This window comes from Pelodiscus sinensis, chromosome 1, assembly GCF_052426305.1.
Source record: "Pelodiscus sinensis isolate ZL-2025 chromosome 1, ASM5242630v1, whole genome shotgun sequence".
In the NCBI taxonomy this organism is placed as follows: domain Eukaryota; kingdom Metazoa; phylum Chordata; order Testudines; family Trionychidae; genus Pelodiscus; species Pelodiscus sinensis.
The window spans coordinates 2,360,015-2,381,938 of NC_143052.1; the positions used below are offsets into that span (position 1 = coordinate 2,360,015).

The 21,924-nt window shown below is 71.8% G+C and overlaps 1 protein-coding gene across 1 annotated transcript in view; it reads right to left on the minus strand.

Moving 5' to 3' along the window:
* Nucleotides 1–698: 698 nt before the first annotated feature.
* Nucleotides 699–21,924, minus strand: part of SND1 (staphylococcal nuclease and tudor domain containing 1) — a gene marked incomplete at its 5' end in the record, with an annotated part of 277,106 nt that continues 255,880 nt past the window's right edge. Inside the window, 8 exons of the mRNA XM_089777623.1 lie at nucleotides 699–1,039; nucleotides 1,147–1,191; nucleotides 2,146–2,349; nucleotides 3,201–3,314; nucleotides 4,770–4,839; nucleotides 5,067–5,190; nucleotides 5,410–5,551; nucleotides 7,117–7,305. Coding sequence (XP_089633749.1) covers nucleotides 974–1,039; nucleotides 1,147–1,191; nucleotides 2,146–2,349; nucleotides 3,201–3,314; nucleotides 4,770–4,839; nucleotides 5,067–5,190; nucleotides 5,410–5,551; nucleotides 7,117–7,305 — 954 coding nt within the window. The remainder of the gene's footprint in view (nucleotides 1,040–1,146; nucleotides 1,192–2,145; nucleotides 2,350–3,200; nucleotides 3,315–4,769; nucleotides 4,840–5,066; nucleotides 5,191–5,409; nucleotides 5,552–7,116; nucleotides 7,306–21,924) is intronic.

Here is a 21,924-nt window from a genome sequence, read left to right on the forward strand (position 1 = left end):
GGGGGGGGTGAGAGGTGGAGGGGCGGGGGCAGGAGGCCCTGGGGTGCGAGGGGGGGGAGAGGCCGGGGGCGGGGAGCAGGCCCTGGGGCGCGAGGGGGGGAGAGGCCGGGGGCGGGGGGCAGGCCCTGGGGTGCGGGGGGGGGGGGGTGAGAGGTGGAGGGGCGGGGGCAGGAGGCCCTGGGGTGCGAGGGGGGGGGGGGGGGGGAGAGGCCGGGGGCGGGGAGCAGGCCCTGGGGCGCGAGGGGGGGAGAGGCCGGGGGCGGGGGGCAGGCCCTGGGGTGCGGGGGGGGGGGTGAGAGGTGGAGGGGCGGGGGCAGGAGGCCCTGGGGTGCGAGGGGGGGGTGAGAGGCCGGGGGGCGGGGGCAGGAGGCCCGCAGGCCGTGGGTTCTCCTTGGCTCTGGCCTCCCAGCATGTGGCCCGTCCGGCCCGGCCCAGCCAGGGGCAAACGCCCCTCCCCCGGCCGAGTCCCCAGCTAGCGAGTCAGACGGGGGACCCCTGGGCGCAGCTGGGACCCCGTCGGGGCCACTCAGGCCATGACCCCTCCCCCACAGCTGCTGCCAGCCTGGCCTTTCCCGGCTCCAAGGCCTCCTGCCCTCGGCTCGCCGCCAGCCCCCCCCGCCCCGGGGCAGGGGCCGGAAGGGGCCCTTTGTACCCAGCGGAGCCCCGGCCCTGGCGCAAGGAGGCGGCGCAGCCGGGCGCAGCGGGTGATACTTTATTGGGCCCCCAAAGCTTTAAATACGGGCCAGAGCGCGGCTCCGGGCGGGGGCGGGGGCGCCGCGCCGGCTTTGCTCGGGACGGGGGCGGCGGAGGCCGGTCCGTGTGGGAGCCGCCAGCCCGGGGCTCGCTGCCCGGGTCGCAGAGCCGAGGCGCGGGGGCGGCGCGGGCGCCACGTGGTGCAGAGCCGGGCCCCGGGGGGCGCGGGGAGCAGACTGCGGCGCGGTGGCTGCGCTGGGGCCGGAGCCCGGGGCCGCTCCTAGCGGCTGTAGCCGAATTCATCCGCGTCGTCGGCCCGGAAGTCGCCGTAGCGCCAGAGGTTGAGCTGCGGGGGAGAAGGGCCGAGGTGAGAGCCGTGGCGGGGGCCGGCCTCCTGCCCCCTCCGCCCTGGGCCACACGGCTCCCCCACCCGCCCTCCGGCCCCGGACTCACCCGGTTGGACTTGGCCAGCTCCTGGGCATTCAGGTACTCGGTGATCTGCGGGCAACAAAGGCGTCATGGGGGGCTCCTGCCTGGGCCCAGCGGGGGGGCAGGGGGTGGGCACCGGGCCTGGGAGGGTTGGAGCAGCTGGGCCCCTGGAGCCGGGGGTCTGGGCCAGTAAGTCCTGTCGCCCCGGGGAGGGTGCAGCGGGGGTCGGGGGAAGGGCAGCCAGAAACCAGCGCAGGAGGCCCTGGCTCGTTACTGGCCAGGCCCCGCCGGCAGCCTCCCGTGCACCGTGTGCTGGGCGAACGCCGGCCGGAAAACTGGGATCCTGCCCTGGCCCCAGGCACAGACCCACAGAACCCAGGGGCCCGGCTTTGGGAACCCCCTTCTGCCTGGGGGCCCAAAGTGCTGGGCAATGGCAGAGTCATTCTACAGAGGGGAAACCGAGGCACCGCACATTCCAGGGCTGCAGAGAGTGGGGCTGGAATCCAGGAGTCCCCAGTCTCAGTCCCTCTGCTCTAACCACTAGTCCCTGCTGCCCACTAAGAGCCAGGGATGGTCCTGGTTCCCCTTCCCTTTGCTGAGGCGGGATGGGTTACCGGCAGGAGGCCAGGGTGGCTCTGGAGAGTTTTGGGACCAGGCTGGTCCAGGGCCACTGGGCCCGGGCTCGGCCTCTGGGGGTCCCTGCCGGCCCCATGTTGCCGTGGCTGTGGCGGGGCACCGGGCAAGGGGGCGGCAGTGGGCTGCGTCCACCCCCCGGCAGGGCACAGACACGGCACTGCCAGCCGAGCGGGCAGGGACTCCAGTGGGCCACGGAGGGCACCGGACAGCCCTGCTCCGACCCACGGCCACGCCAGCTGGGGCAAAGGGGGGCAGGCCACGTGGCATGCCCGGAGCTCCCCCCGGTCCCACCCCCCTGAGCACGAGATGCCTTGGCAGCTGCCAGCCAGGCCCCGCCACCACCCCGCAGGCCCCGCCCCCTCATGCAGGCCCCGCCCCCTCACGCACCACTGTCTGGAACTGCTTCTCCTTGCGCGCCTCCACCATGACCAGCCCTTCCTTGACCAGCCCCAGCCCCACGTCCACCTTGGAGTCGGCGAACTGCAGGGTGACGTGGGGGCAGCTGGGCCCCAGGTGCTCCACGTTCAGCAGGCACTGGGTGTTCTGGATGTCCCGCACCACGCTGTCCACCGCGTCGGCGCGCGCCTCCTCCTGCGGGCCGGGCAGAGCGTCAGGCGGGGCCGGGAGGGGGAGCCGGGCACGGCCTGGGTGGGGCGCTGGCGCCGAGAGGGGGAGCCGGGCACGGCCTGGGTGGGGCGCTGGAGCCGAAAGGGGGAGCCGGGCACGGCCTGGGTGGGGCGCTGGAGCCGAGAGGGGGAGCCGGGCATGGCCGAGGAGGGTGCTGGAGCTGGGATGGGGGAGCGGGGCCATGGTGCTGGGGGGGGGGGGAGAGCGTGCCCGGAGAAGGGGCGGGGCGGGGCGGGGCGGGGCAGCCAGATGGACACGTGGAGAAAACAGCCGACAGGACTGGTCCCTCCCTGGAGTCGGGAAGGGACGTATTTTGCCTGCTGTGGTAGCAGGACACTGGGCAGGCTGAGGGGCGGCCCCGCCCCCATGGAACCCCCGCCCCTGCTCCGCCCCCACGCGATCCCTCTGGCCCCGCCCCCACGTGATCCCTCTGGCCCCGCCCCCATGGAACCCCTGCCCCTGCTCCGCCCCCACGCGATCCCTCTGGCCCCGCCCCCATGGAACCCCTGCCCCTGCTCCGCCCCCACGGGACCCCTCTGGGCCCGCCCCCATGGAGCCCCGCCACTGCTCCGCCCCCATGGAACCCCGCCCCTGCTCCGCCCCCACGCGATCCCTCTGGCCCCGCCCCCATGGAACCCCTGCCCCTGCTCCGCCCCCACGGGACCCCTCTGGGCCCGCCCCCATGGAGCCCCGCCCCTGCTCCGCCCCCATGGACCCCCGCCCCTGCTCCACCCCCACGCGATCCCTCTGGCCCCGCCCCTATGGAACCCCGCCCCTGCTCCGCCCCCACGGGACCCCCCGCCCCGCACACTTACATCCTGAGGCACCTGGATGAAGGCAAACGTGTACTCGGTGGCCTGGGCGGGCAGGACGCGGGTGCTGAAGGCAGGCGGCAGGGTGCCCAGGCGCGTGGCGGGCAGCGTCTCTCTCTGCAGAGAGCGAGGGGGGTGGGTCAGGGGCCCGGCGCGGCAAGGCCAGAGGCGCACCCCGCAGCGTGGGCCGTGGCCGTGCAGACGCCGGTGGCGGGGCCGCTGCGAGAGGCTGCCGGGAGCGACACCGCATGGCCAGGCAGCGCCGGCGTGGGGGCGAGGGGAGCAGCCCAGCCAGGCCGGCCCTGGGGGATGCCGGAGGAAAGGGGCCCTGCGGCCGGCCCTGGGGGATGCCGGAGGAAAGGGGCCCTGCGGCCGGCCCTGGGGGATGCCGGAGGAAAGGGGCCCTGCGGCCGGCCCTGGGGGATGCCGGAGGAAAGGGGCCCTGCGGCCGGCCCTGGGGGATGCCGGAGGAAAGGGGCCCTGCGGCCGGCCCTGGGGGATGCCGGAGGAAAGGGGCCCTGCGGCCGGCCGTGGGGGATGCCGGGGGAAAGGGGCCCTGCGGCCGGCCCTGGGGGATGCCGGAGAAAAGGGGCCCTGCGGCCGGCCCTGGGGGATGCCGGAGGAAAGGGGCCCTGCGGCCGGCCCTGGGGGATGCCGGAGGAAAGGGGCCCTGCGGCCGGCCCTGGGGGATGCCGGAGGAAAGGGGCCCTGCGGCCGGCCCTGGGGGATGCCGGAGGAAAGGGGCCCTGCGGCCGGCCCTGGGGGATGCCGGAGGAAAGGGGCCCTGCGGCCGGCCCTGGGGGATGCCGGAGGAAAGGGGCCCTGCGGCCGGCCCTGGGGGATGCCGGAGGAAAGGGGCCCTGCGGCCGGCCCTGGGGGATGCCGGAGGAAAGGGGCCCTGCGGCCGGCCCTGGGGGATGCCGGGGGAAAGGGGCCCTGCGGCCGGCCCTGGGGGATGCCGGGGGAAAGGGGCCCTGCGGCCGGCCCTGGGGGATGCCGGGGGAAAGGGGCCCTGCGGCCGGCCCTGGGGGATGCCGGGGGAAAGGGGCCCTGCGGCCGGCCCTGGGGGATGCCGGAGGAAAGGGGCCCTGCGGCCGGCCCTGGGGGATGCCGGAGGAAAGGGGCCCTGCGGCCGGCCCTGGGGGATGCCGGGGGAAAGGGGCCCTGCGGCCGGCCCTGGGGGATGCCGGAGGAAAGGGGCCCTGTGGCCGGCCCTGGGGGATGCTGGAGGAAAGGGGCCCTGCGGCCGGCCCTGGGGGATGCCGGGGGAAAGGGGCCCTGCGGCCGGCCCTGGGGGATGCCGGGGGAAAGGGGCCCTGCGGCCGGCCCTGGGGGATGCCGGAGGAAAGGGGCCCTGCGGCCGGCCCTGGGGGATGCCGGAGGAAAGGGGCCCTGCGGCCGGCCCTGGGGGATGCCGGTGGAAAGGGGCCCTGCGGCCGGCCCTGGGGGATGCCGGAGGAAAGGGGCCCTGCGGCCGGCCCTGGGGGATGCCGGAGGAAAGGGGCCCTGCGGCCGGCCCTGGCGCAGGCACACGGCTGGGGACGACTGTGCCCGCACCAGCCAGGTACTCACGTTCCCGTAGTCGATGTAGAAGACGTGAACCTTGGTTGGCGACTCCACCTTCTCCACACGGGCCCGGTACCTGGCAGGCAGGGAACAGGGGGTGAGAACGCCCCCAGGACCGGCCCCCAGAAGACCCCAGTGGGGCCCAGCCCCCCAGCCCCGCCGAGCCCCCAGCGCAGCGGCCGAGGGAGGAGCCGCCGAAGGGGCCCTTGGAGCACAGGCCTGCGTATGCGCGGCGCCCCAGGGGAGGGGGACCCCGGCTGGCCACGTGGCTCCGTGCCCAGCCCAGGGTGCGGGGGGACTCACCATTCCCCGTCCACGAACTTGGCGATGCAGCAGTCCCCGCGGCGCGGCGCGTAGGAGCCTTCCACGGGCGGGTGGCTGGCGATCTCGCTCCTCATGTTCTCCATCAGCTTCTCCAGCTGGGTCCCTGCGGGGGGCACCTGGTCAGGCCTGCCACCGGGGTCCCACGCCCGGCCCCTCCCCCTTCCCACCAGGGTCCCACGCCCCGCCCCTCCCCCTTCCCACCGGGGTCCCACGCCCCGCCCCTCCCCCTTCCCACCGGGGTTCCACGCCCCGCCCCTCCCCCATCCCACCAGGGTCCCATGCCCGGCCCCTCCCCCTGGCCGGCGCGGGAGCCGCCACTCACCCGTCTCCACGTCCTGCACGTAGAAGTGCAGCTCGTCGGTGATCTCGGTCACGAAGACGGGCTTGTAGCTCGCGGTTCGCTCCTTCTCCTCCAGCACCGGCACCACCTCCTCCACCCGCGCCTCCTCGTACTGGGCCCAGACCTGCCGGGAGGGGAGCCGGATGAGAGGTGGCGCACGGGCGGGGGTGGAGGGGAGGGGCTGCGGGGAGGGAGCGAGGGGCACCGGCGGGGCTGGGGGGCAGGGGCTGCGGGGAGGGAGCGAGGGGCACCGGCGGGGCTGGGGGGCAGGGGCTGCGGGGAGGGAGCGAGGGGCACCGGCAGGGCTGGGGGGGCAGGGGCTGCGGAGAGGGAGCGAGGGGCACCGGCGGGGCTGGGGGGCAGGGGCTGCGGGGAGGGAGCGAGGGGCACCGGCGGGGCTGGGGGGCAGGGGCTGCGGGGAGGGAGCGAGGGGCACCGGCGGGGCTGGGGGGGCAGGGGCTGCGGAGAGGGAGCGAGGGGCACCGGCGGGGCTGGGGGGGCAGGGGCTGCGGGGAGGGAGCGAGGGGCACCGGCGGGGCTGGGGGGGCAGGGGCTGCGGGGAGGGAGCGAGGGGCACCGGCGGGGCTGGGGGGCAGGGGCTGCGGGGAGGGAGCGAGGGGCACCGGCGGGGCTGGGGGGCAGGGGCTGCGGGGAGGGAGCGAGGGGCACCGGCGGGGCTGGGGGGCAGGGGCTGCGGGGAGGGAGCGAGGGGCTGGGGGGCAGGGGCTGCGGGGAGGGAGCGAGGGGCACCGGCGGGGTTGGGGGGCAGGGGCTGCGGGGAGGGAGCGAGGGGCACCGGCGGGGCTGGGGGGCAGGGGCTGCGGGGAGGGAGCAAGGGGCACCGGCGGGGCTAGGGGGCAGGGGCTGCGGGGAGGGAGCGAGGGGCACCGGTGGGGCTGGGGGGCAGGGGCTGTAGGGAGGGAGTGGGGGACACCTGCGAGGCTGGGGGGCAGGGGCTGCGGGGAGGGAGGGAGTGGGGGGCACCTGCGAGGCTGGGCTGGCAGCCCATTTCCTCTGAGCCCCTCATGCCACAGCCCCGCCCGGCACGGGGAGCCGAGAAGCAGCCCGCCTGTCGTCCAGCAGCAGGGAGTTCCACAGGCTAACAGCCACTTGCGGGGAAGGTCAGTTCGGCAGGAGCCGCTGTCCTCACGAGAGCCAGGAGTCCCCGATCTCACCCTCCCTCTCCGCGCCCCCTCCCCCATTCCCTGCCGCCTGGCCACCAGGCGCAGTGCTCACGGCAGAGCCGGGGCCGCCGGACAGCGCCGGCGCTTTACGAGGCTGATCGGTCGCCTCCCTTCCCCCGCGCTGCCCCTGACACAAATGCAGAGTGATGGGGCCTGGCAGGCAGGTAGCAGCCAAACAAGAGGGCGATAAAAAAACCCGGCCTTAATTGCCAAGTTAACAGCGGCTGGCACGCGCCGGGGGCACACCGCTCGCACGCCGCTCGCACGCCACTCGCACGCCGCTCGCACGCCGGGCTGACCCGCGCTCCGGGCCAACCCCACGCCCGGCCGTGCAAAGGGCTGCCCCGTGCCACGCAGCCTGCCTGGGACCCTGCGGGAGCCGGGCGTGTCGCTGCAGGAGAGGGCCCCGGCCTGCCCCCGGGGAGCCAGGGCCGGGCGCTCCCCCTGCGGGCGGACGGGCTGGCCAAGGGTCCCGGGGTCTCCGCAGCCCAGCCCTGTCTCCTACCTTCTCCTTCTTCTGCTTGGCGGCCTCCTCGGCGGACAGCAGGGCCTTGCAGTAGGGGCTGCGCTCGGCCGTGAAGTGCACCTTGGAGAGCGCCTGCTCCACCAGCGCCACCGACAGGTTCAGCCCCTCCACGTGCAGCCAGCCAATGAAATTCCCCGCCTTGTCCATGCTCTCCACCTCCACCTCCACCTGCGGGCAGACGGGCCGGTCAGCGCAGGGCGGGGGGGGGGGGGCAGACGGGCCGGTCAGCGCAGGGCCGGGGGGGGGGGCAGACGGGCCGGTCAGCGCAGGGCGGGGGGAGGGGGCAGACGGGCCGGTCAGCGCAGGGCCGGGGGGGAGGGGGCAGATGGGCCGGTCAGCGCAGGGCCGGGGGGGAGGGGACAGACGGGCCGGTCAGCGCAGGGCCGGGGGGGAGGGGGCAGACGGGCCGGTCAGCGCAGGGCCGGGGGGGAGGGGGCAGACGGGCCGGTCAGCGCAGGGCCGGGGGGGAGGGGACAGACGGGCCGGTCAGCGCAGGGCCGGGGGGGAGGGGGCAGACGGGCCGGTCAGCGCAGGGCCGGGGGGGAGGGGGCAGACGGGCCGGTCAGCGCAGGGCCGGGGGGGAGGGGGCAGACGGGCCGGTCAGCGCAGGGCCGGGGGGGAGGGGGCAGACGGGCCGGTCAGCGCAGGGCCGGGGGGGGAGGGGGCAGACGGGCCGGTCAGCGCAGGGCCGGGAGGGAGGGGGCAGACGGGCCGGTCAGCGCAGGGCGCACACACGACACTCCGCACGGCGCACACACGACTCTCCGCTCGGCGCACACACGACACTCCGCACGGCGCACACACGACTCTCTGCTCAGCGCACACACGACACTCCACACGGCGCACACATGATGCTCCGCACGGCGCACACACGACTCTCTGCTCAGCGCACACACGACACTCCACACGGCGCACACACGACTCTCCGCTCGGCGCACACACGACACTTCGCACGGCGCACACACGACTCTCCGCTCGGCGCACACACGACGGGCCGGTCAGCGCAGGGCCGGGGGGAGGGGGCAGACGGGCCGGTCAGCGCAGGGCCGGGGGGAGGGGGCAGACGGGCCGGTCAGCCCAGGGCCGGGGGGAGGGGGCAGACGGGCCGGTCAGCGCAGGGCCGGGGGGGAGGGGGCAGACGGGCCGGTCAGCCCAGGGCCGGGGGAGGGAGGGGGCAGACGGGCCGGTCAGCGCAGGGCCGGGGGGGGAGGGGGCAGACGGGCCGGTCAGCGCAGGGCGGGGGGGGAGGGGGCAGACGGGCCGGTCAGCGCAGGGCCGGGGGGGGAGGGGGCAGACGGGCCGGTCAGCGCAGGGCCGGGGGGGAGGGGGCAGATGGGCCGGTCAGCGCAGGGTCGGGGGAGGGAGGGGGCAGACGGGCGGCCGGTCAGCGCAGGGCCGGGGGGGAGGGGGCAGACGGGCCGGTCAGCGCAGGGCCGGGGGGGAGGGGGCAGACGGGCCGGTCAGCGCAGGGCCGGGGGGGAGGGGGCAGACGGGCCGGTCAGCGCAGGGCCGGGGGGAGGGGGCAGACGGGCCGGTCAGCGCAGGGCCGGGGGGAGGGGGCAGACGGGCCGGTCAGCGCAGGGCCGGGGGGAGGGAGGGGGCAGACGGGCCGGTCAGCGCAGGGCCGGGGGGAGGGGGCAGACGGGCCGGTCAGCGCAGGGCCGGGGGGGAGGAGGCAGACGGGCCGGTCAGCGCAGGGCTGGGGGGAGGGGGCAGACGGGCCGGTCAGCGCAGGGCCGGGGGGGGAGGGGGCAGACGGGCCGGTCAGCGCAGGGCCGGGGGGGGAGGGGGCAGACGGGCCGGTCAGCGCAGGGTCGGGGGAGGGAGGGGGCAGACGGGCCGGTCAGCGCAGGGCCGGGGGGGAGGGGGCAGACGGGCCGGTCAGCGCAGGGCCGGGGGGGAGGGGGCAGACGGGCCGGTCAGCGCAGGGCCGGGGGGGAGGGGGCAGACGGGCCGGTCAGCGCAGGGCCGGGGGGGGAGGGGGCAGACGGGCCGGTCAGCGCAGGGCCGGGGGAGGGGGGCAGACGGGTCGGTCAGCGCAGGGCCGGGGGGAGGGGGCAGACGGGCCGGTCAGCGCAGGGCCGGGGGAGGGAGGGGGCAGACGGGCCGGTCAGCGCAGGGCCGGGGGGGAGGGGGCAGACGGGCCGGTCAGCGCAGGGCCGGGGGGGAGGGGGCAGACGGGCCGGTCAGCGCAGGGCCGGGGGGGAAGGGGGCAGACGGGCCGGTCAGCGCAGGGCCGGGGGGGAGGGGGCAGACGGGCCGGTCAGCGCAGGGCCGGGGGAGGGAGGGGGCAGACGGGCCGGTCAGCGCAGGGCCGGGGGGGAGGGGGCAGACGGGCCGGTCAGCGCAGGGCCGGGGGGGAGGGGGCAGACGGGCCGGTCAGCGCAGGGCCGGGGGGGAGGGGGCAGACGGGCCGGTCAGCGCAGGGCCGGGGGGGAGGGGGCAGACGGGCCGGTCAGCGCAGGGCCGGGGGGGAGGGGGCAGACGGGCCGGTCAGCGCAGGGCCGGGGGGGAGGGGGCAGACGGGCCGGTCAGCGCAGGGCCGGGGGGAGGGGGCAGACGGGCCGGTCAGCGCAGGGCCGGGGGGGAGGGGGCAGACGGGCCGGTCAGCGCAGGGCCGGGGGGGAGGGGGCAGACGGGCCGGTCAGCGCAGGGCCGGGGGGGGAGGGGGCAGACGGGCCGGTCAGCGCAGGGCCGGGGGGAGGGGGCAGACGGGTCGGTCAGCGCAGGGCCGGGGGGGAGGGGGCAGACGGGCCGGTCAGCGCAGGGCCGGGGGAGGGAGGGGGCAGACGGGCCGGTCAGCGCAGGGCCGGGGGAGGGAGGGGGCAGACGGGCCGGTCAGCGCAGGGCCGGGGGGGAGGGGGCAGACGGGCCGGTCAGCGCAGGGCCGGGGGGGAGGGGGCAGACGGGCCGGTCAGCGCAGGGCCGGGGGGGAGGGGGCAGACGGGCCGGTCAGCGCAGGGCCGGGGGGGAGGGGGCAGACGGGCCGGTCAGCGCAGGGCCGGGGGGGAGGGGGCAGACGGGCCGGTCAGCGCAGGGCCGGGGGGAGGGGGCAGACGGGCCGGTCAGCGCAGGGCCGGGGGGGAGGGGGCAGACGGGCCGGTCAGCGCAGGGCCGGGGGGGAGGGGGCAGACGGGCCGGTCAGCGCAGGGCCGGGGGGGAGGAGGCAGACGGGCCGGTCAGCGCAGGGCCGGGGGGGAGGAGGCAGACGGGCCGGTCAGCGCAGGGCCGGGGGGGAGGGGGCAGACGGGCCGGTCAGCGCAGGGCCGGGGGGGAGGGGGCAGACGGGCCGGTCAGCGCAGGGCCGGGGGGGAGGAGGCAGACGGGCCGGTCAGCGCAGGGCCGGGGGGAGGGGGCAGACGGGCCGGTCAGCGCAGGGCCGGGGGGGAGGGGGCAGACGGGCCGGTCAGCGCAGGGCCGGGGGGGAGGGGGCAGACGGGCCGGTCAGCGCAGGGCCGGAGGGGAGGGGGCAGACGGGCCGGTCAGCGCAGGGCCGGAGGGGAGGGGGCAGACGGGCCGGTCAGCGCAGGGCTGGGGGGAGGGGGCAGACGGGCCGGTCAGCGCAGGGCCGGGGGGGAGGGGGCAGACGGGCCGGTCAGCGCAGGGCCGGGGGGGAGGGGGCAGACGGGCCGGTCAGCGCAGGGCCGGAGGGGAGGGGGCAGACGGGCCGGTCAGCGCAGGGCTGGGGGGAGGGGGCAGACGGGCCGGTCAGCGCAGGGCTGGGGGGAGGGGGCAGACGGGCCGGTCAGCGCAGGGTCGGGGGAGGGAGGGGGCAGACAGGCCGGTCAGCGCAGGGCCGGGGGGGAGGGGGCAGACGGGCCGGTCAGCGCAGGGCCGGGGGGGAGGGGGCAGACGGGCCGGTCAGCGCAGGGCTGGGGGGAGGGGGCAGACGGGCCGGTCAGCGCAGGGCCGGGGGGAGGGGGCAGACGGGCCGGTCAGCGCAGGGCTGGGGGGAGGGGGCAGACAGGCCGGTCAGCGCAGGGGCACTGTGTTGCTGCCTCCCAGGAGCAAACGTGAAATACAGGGACAGAACCAACACTCCTCAAGGTGCACACAATGCTCCACACAACGTGCACGACACTCCGCACGGCGCACACACGACTCTCCGCTCGGCGCACACACGACACTTCGCACGGCGCACACACGACTCTCCGCTCGGCGCACACACGACACTTCGCACGGCGCACACACGACTCTCCGCTCGGCGCACACACGACACTCCGCACGGCGCACACACGACACTCCGCTCGGCGCACACACGACACTCCGCACGGCGCACACACGACACTCCGCACGGCGCACACACGACTCTCTGCTCAGCGCACACACGACACTCCACACGGCGCACACATGATGCTCCGCACGGCGCACACACGACTCTCTGCTCAGCGCACACACGACACTCCACACGGCGCACACACGACTCTCCGCTCGGCGCACACACGACACTTCGCACGGCGCACACACGACTCTCCGCTCGGCGCACACACGACACTTCGCACGGCGCACACACGACTCTCCGCTCGGCGCACACACGACACTCCGCACGGCGCACACACGACACTCCGCACGGCGCACACACGACTCTCCGCTCGGCGCACACACGACACTCCGCACGGCGCACACACGACACTCCGCACGGCGCACACACGACTCTCTGCTCGGCGCACACACGACACTCCACACGGCGCACACATGATGCTCCGCATGGAGCAACCCACAATGCTCCGCATGGAGCACACACGACGCTCTGCTCAGCGCACAGACGACATTCCGCACGGCGCACACACGACGCTCCGCACGGGGTACACATGACGCTCCGCACGGTGCACACACGACGCTCTGCTCAGCGCACACACGACACTCCGCACGGCGCACACACGACGCTCCGCATGGGGTACACATGACGCTCCGCACGGTGCACACACGACGCTCTGCTCGGCGCACACACGACGCTCCGCACAGCGCACACACGGCGCTCTGCTCGGCGCACACACGACGCTCTGCTCGGCGCACACACGACGCTCCGCACGGGGTACACATGACGCTCCGCACGGTGCACACACGACGCTCTGCTCAGCGCACACACGACACTCCGCACGGCGCACACACGACGCTCCGCATGGGGTACACATGACGCTCCGCACGGTGCACACACGACGCTCTGCTCGGCGCACACACGACGCTCCGCACAGCGCACACACGGCGCTCTGCTCGGCGCACACACGACGCTCTGCTCGGCGCACACACGACGCTCCGCACGGGGTACACATGACGCTCCGCACGGTGCACACACGACGCTCCGCTCGGCGCACACACAACGCTCCGCACTGCGCACACACGACGCTCTGCTCGGCGCACACACGACGCTCCGCACAGCGCACACACGACACTCCGCACGGGGTACACATGATGCTCCTACAGGGATTCCTACAGGACTCAGCGACTCACCAGCTTTCTAGAGACACCTCACTGGGCCACTTTGGACGGTGTTACTTCTGCGCTGGGAAACCCGCCCGGCCCCAAGGAGAGCACAAGATCATCAAAGCAGGCAGGCTGGGTCTGAGCAAAGGCCCATCCAGCCCAGTGTCCTGTCGGCCCACAGTGGCCAGCGCCAGGTGCCCCAGAGGGGGTGAACAGAACAGGTAATGATCACAGGATCCCTTCCCTGTCACACATTTCCAGCTTCTGACAAACAGAGGCTAGGGACACCATGCCTGCCCACCCTGGCTGGTAGCCACTGATGGACCTAACCTCCATGGATTAATCTAGCTCTTTTCTGAACCTTGTTAAAGTCCTGGTCTTCACCACATCCTCTGGCGAGGAGTTCCACAGGTTAACTGTGCGCTGAGTGAAGAAAAAGCTTCCTTTGGTTTGTTTTAAACCTGCTGCCTATTCATTTCATTGGGCGACCCCTAGTGCTTATACTGTGGGAACAAGAAAATAACTTTTCCTTATTCACTTTTTCCACCCCAGTCATGATTTTACAGACCTTTACCACATCCCCCTTAGTCTCCTCTTCTCTAAACTGAAAAGTCCCCGTCTTTTTAATCCCTTTTCAACCCCAAATCATTTTGTTGCCCTTTTCGGAACCTCTTCCAATGCTAATGTCTCTTTTCTGAGATGCGGCGACCACGTCTGCACGCAGGATTCAAGCTGCGGGCGTCCCATGATTTTACAGAGAGGCAAGAAGATCTTCTCTGGTTTATTCTCAATCCCGTTTTCAGTGACTCCTAACATTCTCTTTGCTGTTTGCCCGCCGCTGCGCCCGGAGGGGTGTTCCAGAGAACTCTCCACACCGACTCCAAGATCCCTCTCCAGTAGTCGTAGCTAAGCTCGTCCCCACCGTATTGTACACGTCGCTGGGATGCTGTTTTCCAGTGTGCGTTACTTTACACTGATCAACATTCAATTGCACTTGCCATTTTGCTGCCCAATCACCTAGTTTGGTGACTGGCGCGAGGAATCGGGGGGCGCTGCTCATCGGCTGAGCCCCGGGACCCTGCTCCCGGACAACGGACACGCCCCATCACCGCCGGACGGGGGCTCTGACGCAGCCTCCCCCGCTGCAAGTCACCATGTGACGGCGCGTCGGGGAGCCCCCGACCTTGCACCCCCGTCCGCAGCCAGAGGGGACCCCCCGCCAGGCTGTAGAGTAGCCTGTTTTATTGGTGCTCAGGGACGCAGCGCAGCGCAGAAGCGATGCTAGCACAGGCATCAAGAGCAGGCAGCCTTATCCCTCTTGGGAAGAGGGGCTCACGGGCCCTGAACCCCCCTGCCTGCTCCCAGTCTCCTCTCCTCATCCTACCCAGCAGAGACTAACTCACACTGCCCGGGCCCTACCCCCCAGCCTGGGCGCAGTCTCTGGGAACCCAGTGATCTTCTCAGGCCGGCCCTTAGGTGTCTGCGGCGCTTGGAGCGAGTCACCGGGCAGAATCACAAGGTTACATCTGTTGCGGGTGGGATTTCCACTGCCCAGAGGGCGTGCCTCAGTTTCCCTGGGCGCTGCACCGATGCCCACATGGGGATGGGAATTTTGGGTGTGACTCCCACTGGGGGAGGCTGCCCCGGCCTCCTGCGCCTGCACACTAGCCGATGCCCTTTGGAACCTGAGCTGGGGGGCAGGTGGCACTTTTCCGGGGGAGCGGGCAGAGGCCGGAGGAGGAGCCTGGCTGGCCCGGGCGCTACGAGTGGGTCAGAGGGGAGGGTCAGGGCCTGGCTCTGGGCTCCCCTCCTGGAGCTGAGCTGAGCTGTGCTGGCTGCTCCTGGTCCCGGTGTTGCCCTCCCCCCCCCGGCGACCCCGTGCCAGCACCATCCCCTCCCCTCCCCTGCCCGGTGGGGGCGGAAGAGCCGAGGCTGGCGGCAGGGCTCAGAGGAGGAAGATGTGTCCTGCCTTGTGCTCCTGCAGCAGCCCCTGCGGTAACCCCCCAGTGCCCCACGTTGGGGGTGCCCTGCCCTGCCTCCCGGCAAGGGCTGTAGCACGGCCAAGGGGCGGCTGAGCTTCGCAGAGCACCGCGGGGGGCAGCAGACTGCAAGCTGCTCACGCGCCCCATTCACCCTGCGTAAATCCAAGGAGACCCCTTGGAACAGCCCCTCCTGTGCTCAGCGCTTTCCTTGCCGCCCACCGCCAAGCCAGGGACTGGCCAGCGCCACCGCCCCCTCCTGGACAAGTTCAGAAGTAGGTGTGTGTGTGTCATAGGCCCTGTATGCTCGCAGCAGCTGGAGAGTCTCCTCTAGCTCTCTGCTCAGGGCTGTTGCTTTGAGAGCAGAGGGGGCGGAGTCCTAGCCCTGCTATTGCAGGGAAGCCCTGGGCTGGAGAGCCGGAGCAGCACGGGGCTAGTTTGCGCAGGGGCGGATGCCCTGTGTGCAGGGTCACCTCTCACCCAGAGCAAGCTGGTTCCTTGGCAAGGCCAGACTCCTGCTCAGGATCAGGGCCAGGGCCAGTCACGGCCTGCCAGGAACCCCGAGAGGGGAGGGCCGCGGTGCTGGTGCCAAGGGCCTTTGGAGCAGGACAGAGGCTGGTCCCGGCAGGCTACGCCATGTCTGGGTCGTGCAAAGGCAGAGCACTGCAGGCCAGGCCACTGAGGCTCCCAGGGCTGCAGAGACCTGGGGAGGCATCGAGTCCAGCCCCCTGCCCAAAGCAGGACCAGCCCCCACTCCATCAGCCCAGCCAGCGCTTGGTCAGACCTAGACAAACACCCCTAGGGATGGAGACTCCACCCCCTCCCCAGGGAGCCCAGCCCAGGGCTTCCCACCCGCCTAGGGAAATAGAGTTTCCTAATCTCCAACCTAGACTGAGAGCAGCCTTCAACTTCCTGAAGGGGGATCCAAAGAGGCTGGAGAGAGGCTGTTCTCAGTAGTGACGGATGCAGAACAAGGAGCAGTGGTCTCAAGTTGTGGTGGGAGAGGTCCAGGTTGGATATTAGGAAAAACTATTTCCCTAGGAGGGTAGTGAAGCACTGGGATGGGTTCCCTAGGGAAGTGGAGTCTCCATCCCTAGAGTGTTTAAGTCTCGGCTTGACACAGCCCTGGCCGGGTTGATTTAGTCGGGATTGGTCCTGCCTAGAGCAGGGGGCTGGACTTGATGCCTCCTGAGGTCTCTTCCAGCTCTGTGGTTCTAGGATTCTGTGACCTCCCCCACTGCAACTTGAGCCCATCGCTGCTCGTTCTGCCCCCACTGAGACCAGCCTCTCGCCAGCCTCTTTGGATCCCCCCTTCAGGGAGTTGCCGGCTGCTCTCAACCCCCCCCCCCCCCCACTCTGCTCTTCTGCAGACTGAACAAGCCCAGATCCCTCAGCCTCTCCTCTAGGCCATGTGCTCCAGCCCCCGCATCATTTTGGTCGCCCCCCGCTGGCCCCTCTCCAATGCACCCACATCCCTTCTCTAGTGGGGGGCCCAGAACTGGACACAACGCTCCAGATGTGGCCTCCCAGAGCCGAGTAAAGGGGAACAATCCCTTCTCTGGATCTGCTGGCCACGCTCCTCCTAATGGGCCGCTGGGCGATCAGGGCGCCCCTCCCCGAGGGAGGCTGCTCACAAGCCCCGTGGCCCCGCACTGCCACGCTGGAGCCAGGCCGACGGCCACGGCCCCTCTCCGCACAGCGCTGGATGCCGCTCCGGAGGAGACCCCCCCCCCGTGCCAGTCCTGGGCCAGCGGCAGCGGCAGGGCCCAGCTCCGGGCTGCCAGAGCCGGGTGAGCGCCAGGGCCCCTCCCTCCTGCAATTCACTTGCCACCAGACTCTCGGAGGGAGCGACACTCGCAGCAGCACAACCCGTCACAAACCAGGTGTTGTCGTCGCACAGCCGCGCTGGCTGCCATGGCAACCAGGTTCACCCGAGGAAGTGCCACGCACCACCCGTGGCATCCGCTAAGCCCCGCCAGGCCGGAGGAGCCCCGACACCGTGCCGGGGCGGGCGAACGGGGCGCGTAGGGCTGCCAGCCGTGGCACAGACCCTCCAGCACCCCCACCATGCGCACAGCTGAGGGCGCCCAGCCCCGACCAGTGCAAGCTGCTGGGGCGCCGTGGCACAGGGCGCCAGAGGGCCCGGTCTGCACCCGCTCTGCTGCAGGACCACCCCCATCAGCAGCCCCCGCAGGTCGCACGCAGACCCCGCCGGCTCCTGCGCCATCCTTTGGGCCCCCCCAGCACCCTCCCTGCACCCCGAGGGCTGCGCTGGTCCAGGCAACGCCCGGCCTCCTGCACTCGCCACCCCAGGCGGGGCCACGGCTCTGTGCAGGCGCACTGATCCCCCGGCAGACCCTACAGCCCCACCCCGCTCTGGGCTCTAGGGCGCCGCTGACAGGGCCCAGGCAGGGCCGATCGCTTAGAGACAGGCCCCTGCAGCCCACGCCTGGGGTCTGCCATGACCAGGCACCAAACCAGCATCACCCAGCGCTCCAGTTCAGCCCGGAGGAAGTCCCACAAACAACCCCTCAGACACCCCAGTGCCCCCTGTGCCCCCCAACCCCCCTCACACAGGGGAGAGGTTATAACCCATCCCCCACCTCCCCTCGGACACCCCAGTGCTCCCTGTGCCCCCCCAGCCTCCCCTTACACAGGGGAGAGGTTATAACCCATCCCCCACCTCCCCTCAGACACCCCAGTGCCCCCTGTGCCCCCCAACCCCCCTCACACAGGGGAGAGGTTATAACCCATCCCCCACCTCCCCTCAGACACCCCAGTGCTCCCTGTGCCCCCCAGCGCCCCTTACACAGGGGAGAGGTTATAACCCATCCCCCCCTCCCCTCAGACACCCCAGTGCTCCCTGTGCCCCAGCCCCCCTCACACAGGGGAGAGGTTATAACCCATCCCCCACCTCCCCTCAGAAACCCCAGTGCTCCCTGTGCCCCCCAGACCCCCTTACACAGGGGAGAGGTTATAACCCATCCCCACCTCCCCTCAGACACCCCAGTGCTCCCTGTGCCCCCCAGCCCCCCTCACACAGGGGAGAGGTTATAACCCATCCCCCACCTCCCCTCAGACACCCCAGTGCTCCCTGTGCCCCCCAGCCCCCCTCACACAGGGGAGAGGTTATAACCCATCCCCCACCTCCCCTCAGACACCCCAGTGCTCCCTGTGCCCCCCAGCCCCCCTCACACAGGGGAGAGGTTCTAACCCATCCCCCACCTCCCCTCACACACCCCAGTGCTCCCTGTGCCCCAGCCCCCCTCATACAGGGGAGAGGTTATAACCCATCCCCCACCTCCCCTCACACACCCCAGTGCCCCCTGTGCCCCCCAGCCCCCCTCACACAGGGGAGAGGTTATAACCCATCCCCCACCTCCCCTCAGACACCCCAGAGCTCCCTGTGCCCCAGCCCCCCTCACACAGGGGAGAGTTTATAACCCATCCCCCACCTCCCCTCAGACACCCCAGTGCTCCCTGTGCCCCCCAGCCCCCCCACACACAGGGGAGAGGTTCTAACCCATCCCCCACCTCCCCTCAGACACCCCAGTGCTCCCTGTGCCCCCCAGCCCCCCTCACACAGGGGAGAGGTTATAACCCATCCCCCACCTCCCCTCAGACACCCCAGTGCTCCCTGTGCCCTTCCAGCCCCCCTCACACAGGGGAGAGGTTATAACCCATCCCCCACCTCCCCTCAGACACCCCAGTGCTCCCTGTGCCCTTCCAGCCCCCCTCACACAGGGGAGAGGTTCTAACCCATCCCCCACCTCCCCTCAGACACCCCAGTGCTCCCTGTGCCCCCCAGCCCCCCTCACACAGGGGAGAGGTTATAACCCATCCCCCACCTCCCCTCAGACACCCCAGTGCTCCCTGTGCCCTTCCAGCCCCCCTCACACAGGGGAGAGGTTATAACCCATCCCCCACCTCCCCTCAGACACCCCAGTGCTCCCTGTGCCCTTCCAGCCCCCCTCACACAGGGGAGAGTTTATAAGCCATCCCCCACCTCCCCTCAGACACCCCAGTGCTCCCTGTGCCCCCCAGCCCCCCTCACACAGGGGAGAGGTTATAACCCATCCCCCACCTCCCCTCAGACACCCCAGTGCTCCCTGTGCCCCAGCCCCCCTCACACAGGGGAGAGTTTATAACCCATCCCCCACCTCCCCTCAGACACCCCAGTGCTCCCTGTGCCCCCCAGCCCCCACACACAGGGGAGAGGTTCTAACCCATCCCCCACCTCCAAACAGGGTCTCCCCATCCCAAAGTACCAGCCACAGTCCCAGGTCGATTTATACCTCGGATCTCTCCCACCAGAGCTCGCTGGGCCGGCCTCTTAGCGTCTCCCATCTGGAGGGAGGGAGGGAATCAAACGTGTGAAAGGACTCGACAGGCACCAGCTGCGAAGCTCTGGGTGGCGGCTGGCAGCGCGGGCGGCCTCTGGGGCAGGCCCCCTGCTAGGCGGGGCCGTCGCTGCTTCCGGGCTCCGTGCACAGCGCCGACGCTGCCGAGGTGAGGAGCTGGACTGAAGGCGAAGGGAGGGGCCCCGGCGCCCTCGTCCCGCGGCTCTCCCTGAGTGACAGCGCGCCCCGCGATGGAGCTCGCCGCGGGACAAGTCGCCCTCCCCGCGGGACTCAGCCCTTTCCCAGCAGACGGCCTCTTTCGCCAGCTCCCGCTTGCTCCTCTCGTGGCCAAGCGGCATCCGTCCCCACATGGACTGCCCCGGAGGTCTCACCCAGACGCCGCACCGGAGCCTGAAACGAGCCCTCTCCCGAGCTATTAACGGGGGAAAGGCCTGGACATGGCAGCGGGTGACAAGCTGGAGAGGAGCCAACAGGGCGCCCTGGCAGCCAAGCAGGCTGGCGCCGCATTGGGAGGAGCGTGGCCAGCAGAGCTAGAGAAGCGATCAGTCCCCTTTCTTCGGCTCTGGGGAGGCCACATCTGGAGCGCTGTGTCCGAGGGGACGGTCCTACCCAGCCAGTGCCAGCTCCGAGGCCCGTGCTGGAGGGGCGCGCCGGCTGGGCAGGCGAGGGCTCGGCAGCTGCGAGCCGTGCCGGGAACGCACAGGCACGGCCAGCTTCAAAGCAATGAGCTTTCCAATACCTGCGGGGTTTGCGGCCAGTCGCCCCGAGCAGATGGCGCCCTGCCGCGGCGGGCGCAGCTCTCCAGCTGACGGGCACCGGGGACGCTCGCCGGGAGGGGAAAGAACGTCAGGCTAGCGAACTGCTCTTCCCACGCCTGCGTGTGCCGCTCACTAGCGCCAGGGCACGGGGCTGCCAAGCGGGCTGGCAGCAGGGTGTAGAATCCTGTTTAAGCCGCGTGTCGCCGGTTACCCGGCCCGCCGGAGTAGCCCACGGTGCAGCACGATAGGCACAGCTGGGCTGGCGGTTAACCAGTTATCGGTAAGGGGACTGCTTACCGGGTGACCCGTTTGCATCCCGCTCTGGCAGTGGCTCCTGTGGGCGCACAGCAGGCTCAGGGCAGGGGCCAGAGCGCCCCCCAGACCGGCTCTGAGTCCTAGACTTACATCTCACCGGCTAGGCCCCACACGCGGAGCCGGCCTCCCTCACTGACAGTCAGAACACGAACCCCACACCAGCTGCACCGTCGAGCGCACCCCACGCCCACGCCCGCCCTGAGACACAGCACCCACCGAGGCATCGGCAAGGGAAAGGGCCCGAGAGCGACTGACGGGGAAAGCCCCCCACCCGAGTTACACCCTGTGACGTGGTGGGGGTACCTTGCTGGTTGCTAGGCTGGGGCTGTGGGTGACCCCCACTGGCTGCAGCACGGCCCAGCAGGACAGGGGATGAGTCACTAGGCAAGGGGCTCTCAACCTGTCTGCCCAGCTACCCCCCAGGGAGAGAAACAAAGAAGGTGGGATGCTGCCCCTGGCTGGGGGGCAGGGCTGGAAGAGAGTGAGTTTCTGTCTGGGAAGCAGGGGAGAAGGAGCTAGGGAGAGGGCTGGGATTGTAGGGCCCAGCCACCCCCCATCTCAAGGGGGGCTGAGCCATCCTAGCCCCAGTTCCTGTAACCAGATGACATCTGTGCTGGGCTGTACCCTGGAGAAGCAATAAACTCCCTCTGTTCTACTGGCTGGTGGAGTCTGTCCGTGCCACTACGGGGTGCAGGAGACGGGAAAACCCCGACGCACCGCCACAGCCTTACGCTCCGAAGGGCAGCAGACGCTCCTGCCCTAAGCAAGCTCTGTCTGGCCTTCGGCATGAACCAGGCCCTGGGATCTCTGGCTCACGCCAGGAAAACCTCGCGGGTGGCGGCCTGGGCAGACATGAGAGCCGGCTCTCCCGCTCCCTTCACCATGGCTGCTCGTCTCCGCTGGCTGGGGAGAAACCCAGCACGGTCTTTGTCCGCATTAGTGCCCCGCTCGCGGGCGCCCAGCAGACATCCTGCCCCCCGGGGAGCAACAGTCCCACCAGACGCCTCTCCCTGCTGGCAGGTGATTTACCGAGGCTCCCGACACGAACCCGTGCAATCTGGGCCACAGATGTTATCCAGGAGACTCGCGCCGGCAGCCACTCAAGCCTGCCATAAATTGGAAGCACAGCACACGCTCGCAGAACTCCAGTCCCTGCGCTCCCCACGCGGGGCCGGGCCCGCACCTGTCTGCCTGCGCTCCCGACATCACCCGGCTTTGGGGCCAGGAGCTCAGCGGGAAGGGAGGAGAGGGGCGCGAGCAGGCAGGGGGTGGGGCAGGGCGTCTCAGGGCTGCCCAGTAGGGGAGAGCAGGGGGCTCACAGCCAGCAAGCCGGCCCCTGCCTGGTCACAGCTGCTCCAGCCCCCGCACGGTTCAGAGACCGACAGGAAAGAACCGAACACAGGGCAGTGTGGGCCCACGCCCGGGGGTGCCGGAGCTGCTGTGCAGGCACGCGCCGGGGGAAACCCTCGCCTGGCTCTGGCACGAGCACCCAGGGAGCTGCAGATGGGCGCGGAGGGAGACGCGGCGTGGTAGGTGCACACAGCCCCGATTAACGCCAGGCCCTGCACGTGCGGCCCCCCCACCAGCCATCCCACCACTCACACACAGGTGACGCAGCGCCCGGAGCCTGCCCTGCCCCAGAGCTAAGGGGCGGCGGGGGCTGGCAGCAGGCGGGAGCTCGGGTCAGGCCGGAGCTGGCAGGCGGGGGCAAGAGATCTCACGGGGAGAGTCGGCTTCCAGCACCATCTCACGGGGCCACCGCCCGCCAGACGGGTGGCCCTGGCAGCTGGCGGTGGACACGCGGGAAGAGCAGCTCAAGGCCCTCGGGAGCCCGACCGTCGTGTGGCATGAACACAGGCCGGCCTCGTCTCGGCGGGCGGGAAGCGGAGAGCACGGGCACCTGGCTTCCTCCTTTCCTCCAGGATGGCTTGAGACTCGGAGACACGACAA